We start from the raw sequence: 15831 nt of genomic DNA, 5'->3' as shown, positions 1-15831 counted from the left end.
ATTACAACTTAATGCAGAATATTGCTGACGATTTTCATCATGCTAGGATCTGACGCAGGAGACTCCCGAGGGTGCCAGGTGTGGATAGCCTAGAGGACGAGCCGGACGGTCGGCATGGTTGGTGCAGATCGCCGAAGAGAACGGGATGAGAAACGGGCAAAGGAGAACAAAAGAAACCCGAACAAGGACACGGACGACGAAAAAGGAAATGAAACAGATTGTAGAAGGGTTTTTTGGCTTCTGGAATTTGCAACCGGAGGACGAGTGGTTCCGAGCTGGAAGCAGGACGGGGCCGTTTGTCCGCTGGACAGGAAACCCCACGCTACTTAGCAGTGCCGGTTTCGGTGGTGGGTAAGGGTCGGAGGCTGGGGACCAGTAAAAGGGCAGGTTACGGGTAAGAGAGGCCGGGCAGGTGTGGCAGTGGCGCTCGGCCCATGGATTCTTCCGCGCCGGCCTCCATGTGGCTGACGCTAGACAATGCGCAAGTAATGGAAGCACATGCAGGGTGACCCGTGAGATGACAGTAGTAAACGACTATTGCGGGTAGCCTTGCGACTACCGCTCAACCGTACATATCTGCGAACTTATACGCCTGCGCTACTGCTGTTGTACGCGTGGCTTGACGTGGCTGTGCAATTGGCTTGTGAGGCGCTGTCGAGGGTGAAGGACGACGACGACGACAGGCGTGCAGAATAAGCGCCTACAGTGCATATCTATATGTGTGTGTGGTACTGTACTTAGTCACTGTGCTATATGCATCGTGTCAGCGCCAGAGCTTTGTCCTATCTCGTACATATTTTAAGTTTTGGGCATTGAAAGTCTGGGTATATTACATATAACCACATGATGCGCCAAAATTCAAGTCGTGTCGCAAGATGCGGGAGTCGGGATGGCTAGCCAAAGCTTGTCACCAATAGCTGCTAGTGAATAAGCAGGCAGAGTGGGTTCGCACGAAGGATACGGTTTTGTGGCGGTCTTGTTAGGGGGGCATCGAGGAACAATAGGCGTCGAGTCTGGAAGCGCGTGTTTGTGTGATTAGCTCTGACATCGGCCCTTTGGAAACGGCCGAGCATCATTCCCCCTCCCTCGCAAGCGCACCCAAGGTCACACACCCATGGACAGATTCATAGGCCATTAAACGCTAACCGTGCCCGCCCATTCAACTCCAGAAAAGGGGCGGGTTGCGATGATTATTGTTGGCGCTGTTGTTGGCGTCAGCAACTCGACGGTGCAGTGCTTGATTGCGACAACCACACGCAGCGTGTCCGACTAAGTATGGGGGTGCTCCGCCCTGTCCAAGGGATGGCAAGTGTAACGTAGCGCAATCCATGCTGATGCAGTTGCAATTGTACGCGTTGCCATGTCGGCGTTGTGGGGTGACAGGTCGCTCGTCGCATCACCCCGGCATGGTCACCCCCATGCCTCTACACGGCTGTGCTCGGCATCGGTGCGCTTCATCCGTTGGTTCACGGGTGACCAGGCCAGGTCTGCTGCGTCTCCTGGACAAGCATGCATTCGTGTTCTTCTAATACTTTACTGTCTTGGGGGCCCTTGCCTAAGGCATGTGAATTGCGCGTCGCATTCGGACCCTTGCGAACCTTGGGCCACGCACTTGACTCTGGTTACCTTTTTCTTAACACAACTTGTAATCCCCCCCAGCCAGTCCACTGGTACTGCGCCGACGCCATACTTTATCACTTCTCTCGCCCTCGCCCCGCCCCTACCCTACCCACCTGCTCGTTTGATGGCGCATCCGACTCGCTGCTAGGCCCCTTTCACCACAGAGCCCACCCTCTCGATGCTGAAATCCTCCCGCCAGCCCATACATCAGTATGAGCTGGTCCCCCGAGACTCTGTCGACGAAGAGCAGCACGATGCTGGTCGCGATCGTTTGGACACCACCACCACCTTTTCCAGGCCATCATGGCTTGACCGTTTGCCCTGGCCCTTGACCAATGTCAACAAACTCTCAGACCGAGCCGTATACGTCCACTACGTCACCCCGCGCCGACGCAAGCGATCCCTCCTGCGCCTCATATACTGGTCCATATTCTCTATTCCTTACCTTTTAATCCTTCTCGTCCTCGTCACTGGCGCTTTCTTTCCGAGTTACACTATCCGACCACTCCACTATGACGAACTACGCAAGCGCGCAATTACTACTGGCCGCGCAAACCCATACAATGAAACTGTGTTTATAGTGGCATCGCTCGCTGAGCACAAAGGCGACTTGACTTCCGGGGCCTGGGGAAAGGAAGTGCTTCAGCTCATTGATCTCCTAGGTCCGGAGAATGTGCATTTGAGCATATATGAAGATAATCCAGACCCGGTCACCAAGCAATCTTTGAAGGCATTTCGAAAAAAAGTCAAGTGTAAGTGTATTCTTCGACGTTGCGACGGACCCCACTGACTGACCCGTTAAGGCAATTCTACTATCGTAGCCGAAGATCTCGACCTCGCTTCTCTGCCCCATATTACACTACCGAACGGTGAGGAACGCCTTAAAAGGATTGCGTTCCTTGCCGAGGTTCGCAATCGCGCGCTGGCTCCAATCGACACGCATGGAGTGAAATTCGACAAACTCCTCTACCTCAACGATGTCAACTTCGACCCCATCGAAGCCGCCCAGCTCCTCTTTGCAACAAATATCGACTCCAACGGACGCGCAGACTATGCTGCAGCATGTGCCGTCGATCACATCATGCCCTTCAAATTCTACGACCGCTTCGCAACCCGAGATTACGACGGCATGGTGACCGGCTTGCCCTTCTTTCCGTGGTTCACCAGCGCAGGTACGGCAACAAGCAGGAACGATGTGCTCGAGGGCAGGGACGCTGTACGGGTACGAAGCTGCTGGAGCGGCATGGTGGCTTTTGAAGCGAAGTGGTTCCAGGCCCGAGCCGGAGCACCAGCAGAGGCTGCGGACCCACAGGCCCAGTCGCCTAATCGCGATTTATCCCCTCTCCGGTTCCGATACGACAAAGAGCAATTCTGGGAGGCATCCGAGTGCTGCCTGATCAACGCGGATCTCCAGTACCGGATGTCGGGCAAAGGTAGACCTACACAGTCTAGGATTTACATGAATCCATTTGTCCGGGTGGCCTACGACGAGAAAACCTTGAGCTGGCTCTCGTTGATCCGTCGACCAGAACGCCTCTACGCCCCGATCCACGACATTCTCAACTACTTTGTTGGGTTCCCCGAGACGCAGGAACGCTTCGCTGAGGAGCCTGGCGAGGTTGTCACAGACAAGGTCTGGGTTTTTGATAACCCAGCTGCAGCCTTTGCACAGAATGCGACAGAGGTGCAGCTCGCCGGACATTATGTTGAACGCACGCGAAAGGTAGAGCCCGGTGGCTACTGTTCCTCGCCTAATCTGCTGGTGATCAACGAGAAGCCCGAGCATGGCCCCGGTTCGTGGAGCAAGATTCCTCTTCCCAGGATACCGGGACAATAAGCATTTCAACTACCGCCCCTAGATTACGATTTTCCTTTCTCCTCTGTATCTTAACATTTAGCGTTCTTCTTTTCTTTGTCATGCATAGCGTAACGGTGGGAAGGCGTTTGTGGCCTTTCCGGGCTGATCATTGCCATCATTCAAATGAATACATGTCCTCCGACTGGCACAAAGCAGGTCGTTTGAGGACTTTTGAAGATGTTGTTTCGCCGTTGGTAATTTCATGCGTATCTACCTAGAGTGTGGGCGCTAGACTTTTCTTTCTGTGTGTCTCGCCGCACCCTTAGTTCAATGATATCTGTGCCGGTGTGGAAATCCATCCAAAGCTAGCTCCATGCTACTATGATATGTCACTGAGTTACCCCACGTCATGAGCATTGCGGTCACACACACCGCCACCATGTGCCTACTCCGCAGTGTCACATGCTCCGTACTCTTCTCCCTGTTCTCCCATTGGAAACAACGCAATGTAAGCATCTTGTTTTCTCTACACCACCCCTAGACTCTTCATTACTGCATGGGTGCCCAAACCAGCATTCCCTTGACGTCTCAGAACTGTCAATGATGAGTTTCGCGACAAGTCGAGTCTGGCCAATGACGCCACGCGTTATTCAGCCCTTTCGCCAAGCCGCTAGTCCCAAGTCTCACATCTGCAAGATGGCGCGCTAGGAGGCCAACACGGTGCGAAGAAACACGGCTCATCTGACCCAGGGTCTCTTTCTTTGTATATACTCCAATCTACATCCTCTTATCGCTCTGCCGCGTCTGCTCCGATAGACAGGGCCTTTTGGCGACTATTCCGCTACAATCCATTCAAACAATACCCACCGGGGACTCGGGATACCGACGTCATTCCGCTCAGTGCCTGCAGGAACATCATGGGACTCGACAATGACACCCGCGGGTGGATCATGACCGCGGTCAGTGGTATTGGTATGTTTCTACACAGTCGTACAGCAGCTGCTTGCCGATCTGCTTTACACTCTAATAAGAATTCGGGCTAACGCGTGAATAGCGTGTACATTCGGCGGTAAGAACAGACCCGTCCTCCGTAGCTTGATTCTTGGGTCAGGCAGCTCTGGCGACGAATCTTCAGACTGACATTGACCAGCCTCGATAATATGTGTTGATGTTATTATTCGTCAGTTTCCGGGCAAGAAGAACTTCAAAATTGAGCAAAGTAATGCTTTTCTGTCGACGGGACTGAGTCTTTCTTTTGGCGTTATGGTGAGTTTCCACGCCCATCTGCACTATGTTTTCCATCAATTAATCCGAGCTTTAGATCTTTTCATCATTGTATAGCATGCTTCCCTCAGCAAAGAAGTATTTAGTAGGTGGCGGTATGTCACCAAGGAATGCGATATTAACAATGATTGGATGCTTTCTAGTTGGTGCTCTTGGCATTTCCGTCCTCTCTGGGATACTACACAAGTATATTCCGCATTCAGTTGTAGACTGCAACGATGAGCACGGTGATGAAGAACACCTAAAAGACGAGGAAGAGCATGGCCATTCGCACGAACCGATGCAAGAGCAACAACCTGGATTGCCGCACACAGAAGCACACCACGAACACCGGGCATATGGAACCAGTAGCGAGACCTCGAATGCTGGCCAATCACAAAGACCATCACTGCACAAGTCTATCTCGTCCAAAATGTCTCAACTGGTAACTCGAGCCGAGAAAGCATGTGACAATAACCACAACGGGGAATGCTATGGCGATTTCTGCGAGATCCGGCCCACGCGTTTGCAGTCGAGGAAGTCCCTTGGCAGCCTGACAGCTATACGACCATCTGCTGTGAATAGGAACCAAAACTCACAAGGTCCGCACGACCGGAAGTTAGTATTGGAAGATGTAGATGAGACCACTCCTCTGATTCCCACGAGATCTGTTCCGGCCACTTTGGAAAGCTCTCTTGCTAGCCTACCGCCCGCAAATGGCCATGCAAGCACCAACACAAATCATATCACTCCAGCGCACAAACACAGTCGTAGTTCCTCGGTCTCCTCTCACTCGTCGCATGATTCTCACTTCCACGGACACAACCATAACCATAACCACAACCACGGCCACGGCCACGGCCACGGCCACGGCCACGGCCACGGCCACGATCTATCCCAATCTCAACACCACCATCACGTCCCTACCAACGTTTTCCTCTCTCTTGGCCTACAAACCAGTACCGCAATCGCACTTCACAAGATTCCAGAAGGCTTCATCACATATGCTACCAACCACGCAAACCCAACGCTCGGCTTCTCCATCTTCCTCGCACTCTTCGTCCACAACATCACCGAAGGCTTCGCCCTTGCCCTCCCCCTCTACCTAGCTATCAACTCCCGATGGAAAGCAATGCTCATCTCCACAATCCTCGGCGGCGTCAGTCAACCGCTGGGCGCCGGCGTGGCAGCGCTCTGGTTCAAAGTGCAAGGCCGCGGCCGAGGCAGCGGCACCGAAGACGGGGAGATGGACACGATTTACGGCTGCATGTTTGCCGTTACAGCGGGTATCATGGCCATGGTGAGCTTGCAGTTGCTAGGTGAGAGTTTGGACTTGACAAATAGCCGGCGACTGTGCTTTGTAAGTGCCTTTGCGGGCATGGGCATTCTGGGCTTGAGCAGTGCGCTTACAGCGTAAAGAGTATTGTTTTTGGAAAAACTTTGAATAAGGAGAAGACAGAATACAAAAAGACTGGGAAGAAGTTTTGACGATAAAGACCGCTTTTTTTCGGATGTAAAACATATGGGAGCATATACACATGTATAGGCGTTGTTTGTTGTTAGCAAATCAGTTGAGCATGATATACGCTCTATTCTGTGGATTTGGAAGAGTTTTGGACTCGAATTCTCTACAAGCTGTTTTGAGGCATTGCGGGTTTTTGCTTGTGAAAGAATCTACAAGACAAATCGATGCCGTCATCCCCCTTTCATTCATTACCCATTACTACTGCTCCCGTGCATCGAAATCGTCAGACGTTCGGGGGTATTCCTCGCCGGGCTGGGGCGCAATGTTCTCCACTTCGGCTCTTGCTTCTTCCCATGCTGCCTTGTTGCGTTTTGCCCAGTCAATGTGACATTGTGCGAACTCCATCTAGAAAAACTGGTTAGTATTTGGTATACAAGCTATCATCAAAGAAGTAAGTTGCTTACCATGTAGCGTCGCAAATCTTCTTCCTTTTCGTTCTGGAATCTCCGCAAGTCCTTCATCACGCCTGCACTTGCATCCTTGGTATCCTTCTCTGCAACACCTAGTGCTTGTTCGAGCTGTTCGTTGTTAGCATCTTTGTTATACTCACACTTCGTCTTGTGTATTTACCTGCACTAAACTGTCCCTCGTCTTGCCTATCTGATCCCGCCGTGTCTTCTCTGGATCAACGTCTGCCATGCCCCTGAAAGCATGCGTGATGGAGCCGAATAATTTGTTGGTTACAAAGTTCCCGCTAGCCGTCTTCTTATGCTGGTTAGAGGGAGGAGAGTAACTATCAGGGGCCCCTTGAGCGCTTGACGGCGGGTCGCTATGTGTTGGAGGAAAGTCGGAGTCTATCGATGCCCTATCGTCCTCTGACCGGCCTTGTTGATCGGGGTCACTACCACTGCGCTGTGAGCTGTATGAAGCCGCACGACTCCGTGAGGGCGCATGGCCGACTCCGCTCAGATGTTGTTCCAAGCGTTTTGACTCTGCCTCACTTCGTTCCAGCGATTCAAGCAAGTTGCGCTTCTTCTCCAGCTCGTCCTTTGTCATATCTTCCTGTATCCTCTTGAGTACTCGGTATCGAAGAATCGAACGCACGACTCCGGCGAATTGCGCGCTTTCGCGCATCGGTTCGGAAAAGCTTGCGCTAAGAGATGACGATAGTTCGGTGGTTGCGATATAAGTCGAATCAACTGCCTGTCCGACCTTTTCGATAGCGGCAGCAAGTGTTTGTGTTTGTTCGGAGAGCGAGAAGGCGTTGAATCGCGCACCCAGATCGGCCATGTCTTCTCCCCAGTTTCCAAGATGCATAAGTAACCGCCTGTTAACCTTCTCCATAGGGCCCTGCAGCAAGTTTTCGAGGTCTTTCGAGGAGTTCTCGAAACTGACAAAGTATGGATCCAATTCTTCTTCTGACATGTCTCTTGTCTCAGGAGGGAAACGGCCAAAGATGGCGGGGCCTGGCGTGGTATGCGCGGCTGCTGAAGGCAAAGCTGCATTGTTGGCAGGCGCTACTGGTGTGCCGGAGCTAGAGGTTGCGCCGCCAGACTTGAGTTTGGCGGATGATGAAGGAACAGGGAGGTAGCTATGCGCTTGCGTGGGGTTTGCGGGATCTAGTGGGGGTGCTTTGAGGATTTGCTTGGGGATGTTGGAGATGGGTGGACTGTTCAGAACGTCGGCCTAGCGCACATCAATTCCGCACATGCAAAGAGATTCCATGAGAGTAACGTACCCAACTCGTGTAGGGATCAAGGAACCTCCAGAAGACTCCATCTTCCAGGATGTCCTTCATTTTCCTACACCTATTCAAGAAGACAGCCAACATGCGCTTTCGCAGCTCAATAATCCCGGCGTCTTCCTTTGCTTTTGTCGGTTTTGCGGCGTAATCGGCCATGGTGTGTTTCTCCGGGATCGGCGGTACAACGAGTGTTGGGTGTAATCTGACCAGTTCAGCGCGCAGCGATGCGAACTCGGAATATCTGCGCTTGACCTCGAGACCCTATGCCCGTTAGCCTCTTGCCATGCGCGACGACATGTCCACCTACGCCACAATTGATGGTGTACTGTATGTAATTTACACCGTCTTTCCCCGCACCTGTTATCAGAATAAGCTGATCCCGCTGCTCATACAGCCATTGCTCTACGCGCGCGTCATAACCACCCTTCTTGGGCGCCTTTGCATCTAGATTATCGGCGCGATCTTCGTTGTAGTCGATATCGCTCAGGTCGCGCTGGCCGATGTACTCGGGCGAGCCATGTGCGGGGGAGGATGCCTCAGAGGGAGGAGTGGCGGGACGATACGGAACTTTGCTGCTGTCAGTTGACCATGCTGGCAGTTACTTGGCCGGGCATCAAGAAGCCTTACGGGCAGTAGGTGAAGCCAGGCCAGGGATATCTGAAGCGTTTGAATCGTGGCGGGCAAAGGATCCATATGGATTATTGTCCTCGTCGTCCCACATGGCGCCAATAGGATTGCGGTAATTTCAAGGGAAGGTGAGGTGGTCTTCTTTTTCTTTTTGCTGTTTCTGCCTGCGCGTGAGCAAGACCGGGCGGCAGCAGGTGTGGGTGTCGAGGATCTAGGGCTTGGAATGGAGTGGAGCTCCAGGCACTCACGGCAGTCAGGCAGGCGGCAGGGCAACGGTGACGTTGGTCGACTTGGCCCAAGCTCGTCCATGTCAGCCGCGCTGCCAGCCTCCGCATCGTACGCCTCCCCTCTTCTTCACACTCACACTACAAACTGTTTATATACTAATGCGCTATGTTCTGGTAGTATCGTAGGTATTTTTAAGCTAATATATGCCCCGTCACTTTCCATCCAATATATGTCTCCGGCGATACGAAATCACTCGATCTTTGGTGCTTTTGGTCATGCCTTTGAAAAGGCACACAATGTGAAAACCATGTGCGCAAGTTAGAGATTGTGGAAAAGCACTTCTGCATCTCAATATAAATCTGGTATTCACCCGAGTCTTAGGGAGCAGCCTCTATATTTATCTCCCCTCGTCAGCCGCATCTCTAGCAAACTCTCCTCGACTCCAGCGGGGTCTGGAGTATTCTCTCAACCACGGCCTCTTGAATCCTTTGACGACGGCAAAATATGTTGTTCATGTCGAATATTCATTGATCTCATCGGATTTAAGTCCAGGAGTAGTAAGGAAAATAATGTAAAGAAAAGGAAATTGGATTCACGAGTCAGCGCTGATCGCAAATACTGCGAAACTCTGATCGGAGCGGAAGTAAATTACATTCAGAAATGTCAAAAAGTACGGTGTATTCATGTCTTTACTTGTTTCAATTCAGTGGACTGAGACTATCGCAAAAAATAGTAGTACACTAGTCCCATATTCGAACCATATTTGGTATAAACTTCTAAATCGTAATCTATTTCCTCTACTTTGGAACTATGAGACTACAATTCGTAAAAAGACGCGCCACCATAGCTACGATCAGAAGCCCAACGTTCTCTTGAATGAAGCCACTCTGCATAAGGATACCCTACGCAACACGATACGATACCTTAGTCGTACCCTTTGACCTCGCAATCTTCTTAACCTCAATCCTACCCACCTGACTACAATCCTGCACATGCGTCCCACCACACGGATAACTCCCCAGCCCCTCCATCTCCACCACCCTGCCCATCGTTTCTCCCTCAGGCAACGCAAACCCCTCACTCGCATAGCACTTCTGCATCAGCTCCTCCATCGACCACCAATGAATCTTAATTGGCCGCGCAGACTTGACAAACTCGTCCGTCTTGGCTTGGATAACGTCCTTGTGCTTTGCTTCGAGGCTGCCGATGAAGACGACGGAAGCAGAGTCTGGGTAGTGCGATGCTTTTGATTCTTTGAGCGGGGGTAGAACACCTTCGCGGCAGAGCGCGTGGATGGCTAGACTCATGATGTGACCGGCGCTGTGGAGCCGCGAGTGCAGCAGGCGCTTCTCAGCATCTACGTGCTGCTGGAGTTCGGCTCCCGTGGTAAAGGGTGGGTTGGCAGTTCCGTTGGAGGGGTCGAAGCGGCCGAAATGCAGGATTTGGTTGCCCTGGGCGGGTTGCCGGACGGATTTTACTTGAAATGTAGGCGTGTCTTTGGTTGCTGCGTCATCTGAAGGGGCCATGGTTCCGATGTCTGAGGGTTGGCCGCCGCCCTGGACGTGGAAGATGGTTGAGTCGGTAATGATGGCGTGTTCTACATCTGATGCATCTTTCACCAGGTCCTTGTCTGGTGGCGGGAGTTCAGATACTGGGACGATGGAGACGACTTTGGCGCCGTGGAGCAGGCATTGGCCATCTCGCTGGTAGACGAGTTGCGTTGCTTCAGTCATTGTCTGCAATGAGAAAGTTAGTAAGCTGTTGCTACGTATATTTCCGGATATAAGGGGCCAGGTGGGCAGCTAGATACGTACGCTGAAGAAACGCTGGAATACTCTTCGCGACAGATTGGAATAGTAGGTAGATGAGGAGAGGTATTGTTGGTTGAATTGCAAACTTGAGAGAAGTGACTGAGCAGAGTGGCAGAGCCGTGGGCGACGAGTGGGCTATTTACGTGCATGTTACATGACTGCAACAACACCTACTGTACCTGGTAAGCGAGGGCGTGCAATACCCGCGCACCAGGCGCCACTCGTTCGTTACATTCTAGATTTTTGCCAAGACCGCAGGGCGCTGCCTTTTGCCGCTTTCGGGTGAGCAGCCCCAATACGACCCAGTGGGGTGGATTGCGTATTCAACCCACCCGCTTGTGCTACGCCGCACCTTTACTACCCTGCAATGCCGCGGCACTGGTTGGACCCATGCTATCATGCGGATATCCATATACTCAATGCATTGGTACAGGTGTCAGGAGCTGTATTTCTTCTCCACAAATTTATATTCAAAGCTAGTCTGTTATCCAGTCCTATGCTAGTCCCCATTCCCCTTCCTCCACATGTATCTCCTCGGCGACGCTTCTGGTAACGCAACCGAATATCACTTTGAATCCTTCGGACCCTCGAATCCTTCATGTCAGCCACGTGTCCCTAAATCTTGTAGAACAAAACTTTGCCAGTCACCGCAACCCTGGCACCGCATAGCAGAAGGAAGCCTGCAACCATTGATGCTGCAGCAAATGCTTGGGCGTAAACATAGTGGCCATCATTCTTCGTGATCAAAATACCCGCAATTGGTGGACCCGTCAAGACTGAGAAACTCACAATCGTCTGCAATTATAGTTAGTCGCTGTCCTCTTGCAACATGATTCTCGCGGTTTGGAAACTTACGAAGATCATGCCCATTCTCACTCCCGCTTTCTTTAAATCAGTCGTCAAGCTACTCAAAGTAGCTGGGAACATTGCTTGAAGACCGTTTCCTACAACACCGTAAACTACAGTCCATGCATAGAGCCCTCCGCGAGATGTGATGCCAATCATCGCCCAGGCGCAAACAATCGAAGCAGCAGTGACCATGAGAAGGATATTCATGGGTCCAGTATATCGGTCCGCTAGGTAAGCAGGGAGAGTGCGACCTATAATACCAACACCGTTAAGCACCAAAAACAAGTTGAAAGACTCGTTTTGAGGTATGCCGATGATATCGACACCGAATGAGCTCACATAGTAGAAAGCAAAGTAGACGCCCCAGAATGTCAAAAAGATACCGACCGCAAATAGGCTGTAGGAAGCCTCTTTGAACGCAGCGAGATCAACAATCGGTCCCGAGCTGTAAGGCGGAAGTCTTGGTTTGGCCAAAATGTTGGAGAGAACCAAGCAGGCTGTAGTGGTAAAACCCAAAGCCCTCATGGTCCAGCCATATCCAACTGCTGGGACTAGTTGCTGAAACATGGCCGGGTAGACCAATCCGCCCGTCGCACTGCCGCATGCGCAAATGCCAATGGCCAGCATCTTTCTCTTCGCAAAATACGTCGAGACGATTGCAAGAGCAGGGCAGAATAGACATCCCGCACCGACACCGACGCAGATTCCCTGAGCGAGAAACAAGTGCCAGTACTGCGTGGAAATAGAGGCCATGAAGATACCGAGCAAAGTCAATGCGGTTCCGAATGCTAGGATGAATGAGCGGTTCATTCTTTTCATAGTAGCGATATGACTTTTGAAGAATTTGTCACTCACAGAAGATTGCACGGAAATATCCTGCATCCGTCAAACGGCCTGAGAATGTGCCGATGAAGAATACTAGGAAGACCTGCACGCTCCCAATCCACGCTACATCGGCATGGGAGCGCTTCAGGAAATCCACGTAGTAGGTTTCATAGACACCGAATGAGTTGATATTGCCCCTGGACTGGTGTAAGAACGTTTTCGAGTCATTTCTGCTATGCAATCAAAGTAGGAGTTTAAGGTATCTCACCAGGTGTTCATGATGACCAAATGGCCCACTAGGACCTGGGTCCAGGCGCGAAGCCCACCATCTGGAGGCGGACCCGGGTCTTTCCAACTTGCCCTGCTTTTCTCTCGTTCTAGCTGTCCCCCGTTACCTTCTTCAATGGAATCGCTTTGAGAGTCATCTGCGACTTCCGAAGATACGGTGGGCACTTTAACCCCATTGGCAGAAGTGGCCATAATCTCGTATATGGTTTGATGACCCTACCTTATCTACTTTCCAATAGCCAGAGGTAAAAGAATCTTCTAAATCGAAATCAGATTCGCAGTTTCGTGTATTTGCGTGAGTAGTGAAGGGGGAGCCAGGCCAACCTGGTCAAACGGGCACGTTGGACAAACACGTGGGGCAACGGATGCAACTCGCCACTCGCACTCGGGGGCAAATAAGGTAAGAAGAAAGGGTAAGAGAAAAAAAAGGGTACTGGAGGCGACTTCCTACCAGGTAATAAGGCACTCAGGTGGGTTCAGTCACCAATATCTACGTTTAGTTACTACCCGTTCGTCCCCACTACAAAAACAAACGAGCATGATATTCCGCCAATGAAGCACAATGGCTCCTTTGGATGATTCACACATTGTACAAACGAATGTAACGTCCAGTCTTTTGGCATATGTTGGATGACTCGCTAAAGACTGTGAGGGGCTGCACGCGGCGGGTCCGGGGAGCAGGCTTTGTCTTGGCCTGTTATATGCAGGGACTTTGCACGCCCTTTCGCGCCCGATGCTGACTAGATCTTGTAGGATTGACCGCTATTTTGTTGTGAAACGTAAGGGATCTAGATAGCCCTGTGGCCGATATCGTCGTTCCTGTCTTTGCGGATTGGGCCAATGAGATTGCATATGTGGTGTGCGAGGTGGAGCGAAGGAATATAATTGACTGTTGGGTGGGACAGCTTGACCATTGTGAATTTCGGAAGCAGGTTTCCTGTTTCATCGAATTGATCTTTAGTCCTTGTTGGCAGTGGCAAAGCACAAGTCCACGACCCATTGTCAGCCGTGCTAGATGGGCTCCGATTTTCTTCGCTGGATGGGGGTCCACCATATGGGCCTCGCGTAAGTCTCCCATTCGTCTGGTGAAGCGGTAGGGATATCCAAAACGAGTTAATGGTGTTTTTTTTGGCGCTTACAAGTGCCGGTAGGGAAATCCATTCAGCCTCATGTGCGGCACATGCAGTGCGACCGGATTTCATCCAAAATCCACTAGCTTGATTTGGGGTTAGACCCGACCGCCTGCCCACAGGATTTCTGCTAAGGAAATGCTGCATGCGAGACACATGCAAGTAAGGCCTCCCGTTGCTTGCAGTCTGCCGGCGTGCGAGAAAGCTGTCTAATTTGTCCTCGAAATGACATGGAGGCGGTCCGCTCCGCCCGCGACCCGCAATTTTCTAAGAGCTCTGCAAGGCCCCTCTAGGCTTAGGGATGGTTCGGCGGGCGTACGTACGCTCCTGGCTACATGGAAACAGCTATTGTATTCACACGTTCACTCGAGTCATGGTATATGGTTCATGGCTGAATTGGTGGATCCTATCATTTCTTTGGAATACGACTATACTAGCAGCTACCGTCTCAGCAATGTCGCACAATTCGTAATCCATCATCCATGGTCTTTGTGCTGCCGCTGTGTTACACAAGCGGACCTCGGCGGAAGCTGGATTACTATTCCGATATTACCGACATGCTGCTCGCAAAGCCAGACAACCTTCAAAGTGGGGGGCTAATGTCGAGTCCCGTAACGCTCAGCTTGAACGAATCGTTTCTTTTGACTGCATTAGTAAAAGTACACCAAAAAGCCAAGCGTGAAAATAATCATACCTCGAGTAACTTCCAGCAACGTCCAGGTCCAGTCTGCCTCTCAGGCAATCATCAAAGTCGGCTGCGACCATCATCATGCCATCGTCATCCTCCCACAGAGGCCCTTTGAGCATCTCGCCTAGCGGGGATACAACGCACGAACCGCCTCGCGACACAAAGTCTTGGCTTTCGGACTTCTCTCCGTAAATCCAGGCTGGCTGGTTCTGTTTCTTCAAGCATTGGTTCGCACTCAAGACGTAGCACCTACCCTCACAAGCTACAGTTGTCATGAGGGCTGACCAAGTCTCACGCGCGTCCGCTGTCGGCGCCAGATAGAGGTTGACATTCTGACTGTAGAGGGAATGGCGCAATAGCGGCATGTAGTTCTCCCAGCAGATTGCGGCCGCGAGCGTGATATGCACACCCTTGATGTCCGTCGTGACAGCACGGAGCGAGGATGGCTGTCCCTGACCCCAGATCAGGCGCTCGCTTCCAGTCTGACCAACATAACTCAGCTTCCCAAGTCTGGAACGACCAACATGAATCTCAAAAGGGTAAACTTACTGGCATCACCTTTCGCCTCTTGCCAATCACTGGTACCATGTCAGCTCCTACTAAATACCCCTGTAACTTGAGTACGCGTAAGACCCACCTCCCAACTTGGGACAAACATAGACAACGGCACAGTACAGCGTACCGCCAGACCGCTCAACCAAACCCGTAACAATGAAGATCCCCGTCTCCTTTGCCACCTGCTCAAGCTTCTCTCGCGTCCCGTCGCCCCGTCGCACTCTGCCCGAACTCCCTTCCTCCTGCCCCTCCAATTCCCTCTTCACCCACTTTTCTCCAGCTCCCTCGGGTGTATCCCCTAGGTCAACGGCATCCTTGTAGTAGTTGAGATACTGCTCTCTGCCTTCAGCTGTACGGCCTCCCACGGCAGCACCGAACGTGGCGCCTCGCGGGTAACCACCAATGTAGGCCTCGGGGAAGAGAATCAAATCCGGCGAGGGATCTGCCTTCGAGGCCTTGCGGCACTGCTCCGTCAGCGCCTCGAGCGTCTCCGCAGTGGTTGATTGCGTGTGCTTTTGGCACACGGCGAGGTAGATGGGTTGGGATGGCGTGGTCATTTTTCCGTCAGCTGTTTGGAACCGATGAGCCCGGTTAATTTGGGTTTACTGTAGTAAGAATAATTCAAAGGAAATCCAGATACAAGATTGTCAATTCTCTTATTCGAATCGTGTATGTAGAAGGGGGGGGGGCAACATCCCAAAGTTTATACACCCATCATCAACCGTGCCACAAGAGAGCAGCCCCGCGGCTCGCATTTGATCATGGAGTCCCCCCAACCCCCAACCCCCAACCCCCAACCCGTAGGGCGCAAAATCAACAAAGACCCCGCTTAACCGCACCACCCGTCCCTTTGTCCCCCCCTCGACCTCACAAAATCCTCAGGGTACCGGCAACATTTCATATAAAGGGTTTAGCATGCACTTAGTTGGGATCCTTTAGG

At 51.8% G+C, this 15831-nt stretch overlaps 6 protein-coding genes across 6 annotated transcripts; 1 reads left to right on the top strand and 5 right to left on the bottom strand.

The window, feature by feature from the left end:
• Window positions 1-42: 42 nt before the first annotated feature.
• Window positions 43-213, bottom strand: COCVIDRAFT_86995 (hypothetical protein; the record flags this gene model as incomplete). The annotated part of the gene is made up of 1 exon (XM_014705805.1): window positions 43-213. A coding segment is annotated over one exon (171 nt), but the record flags the coding sequence as incomplete, so codon positions are not given.
• Window positions 214-1798: 1585 nt separating this feature from the next.
• COCVIDRAFT_86763 (glycosyltransferase family 69 protein) lies at window positions 1799-6098 on the top strand (the record flags this gene model as incomplete). Its single annotated transcript, XM_014705804.1, has 4 exons — window positions 1799-2372; window positions 2424-3353; window positions 4569-4684; window positions 4740-6098. The coding sequence occupies 4 exons, from the start codon at window positions 1799-1801 to the stop codon at window positions 6096-6098; spliced, it is 2979 nt and encodes a 992-aa protein (XP_014561290.1).
• A 306-nt stretch (window positions 6099-6404) lies between these two features.
• On the bottom strand, window positions 6405-8611 carry COCVIDRAFT_22580 (hypothetical protein; the record flags this gene model as incomplete). Its single annotated transcript, XM_014705777.1, has 6 exons — window positions 6405-6551; window positions 6611-6724; window positions 6777-7832; window positions 7885-8151; window positions 8198-8457; window positions 8518-8611. The coding sequence occupies 6 exons, from the start codon at window positions 8609-8611 to the stop codon at window positions 6405-6407; spliced, it is 1938 nt and encodes a 645-aa protein (XP_014561263.1).
• A 1036-nt stretch (window positions 8612-9647) lies between these two features.
• Window positions 9648-10478, bottom strand: COCVIDRAFT_86776 (hypothetical protein; the record flags this gene model as incomplete). The annotated part of the gene is made up of 1 exon (XM_014705803.1): window positions 9648-10478. The coding sequence occupies one exon, from the start codon at window positions 10476-10478 to the stop codon at window positions 9648-9650; it is 831 nt and encodes a 276-aa protein (XP_014561289.1).
• Window positions 10479-11171: 693 nt separating this feature from the next.
• On the bottom strand, window positions 11172-12710 carry COCVIDRAFT_86864 (hypothetical protein; the record flags this gene model as incomplete). The annotated part of the gene is made up of 4 exons (XM_014705802.1): window positions 11172-11351; window positions 11412-12193; window positions 12261-12427; window positions 12499-12710. The coding sequence occupies 4 exons, from the start codon at window positions 12708-12710 to the stop codon at window positions 11172-11174; spliced, it is 1341 nt and encodes a 446-aa protein (XP_014561288.1).
• Window positions 12711-14231: 1521 nt separating this feature from the next.
• On the bottom strand, window positions 14232-15448 carry COCVIDRAFT_86882 (hypothetical protein; the record flags this gene model as incomplete). The annotated part of the gene is made up of 4 exons (XM_014705801.1): window positions 14232-14286; window positions 14343-14818; window positions 14886-14914; window positions 14974-15448. The coding sequence occupies 4 exons, from the start codon at window positions 15446-15448 to the stop codon at window positions 14232-14234; spliced, it is 1035 nt and encodes a 344-aa protein (XP_014561287.1).
• Between the last annotated feature and the right edge of the window lie 383 nt (window positions 15449-15831).

This window comes from Bipolaris victoriae (assembly GCF_000527765.1).
Source record: "Bipolaris victoriae FI3 unplaced genomic scaffold scaffold_6, whole genome shotgun sequence".
Classification (NCBI taxonomy): domain Eukaryota; kingdom Fungi; phylum Ascomycota; class Dothideomycetes; order Pleosporales; family Pleosporaceae; genus Bipolaris; species Bipolaris victoriae.
The sequence above is the reverse complement of the archived record's forward strand: the minus strand, read 5'-3'. Positions and strand labels throughout refer to the sequence as shown.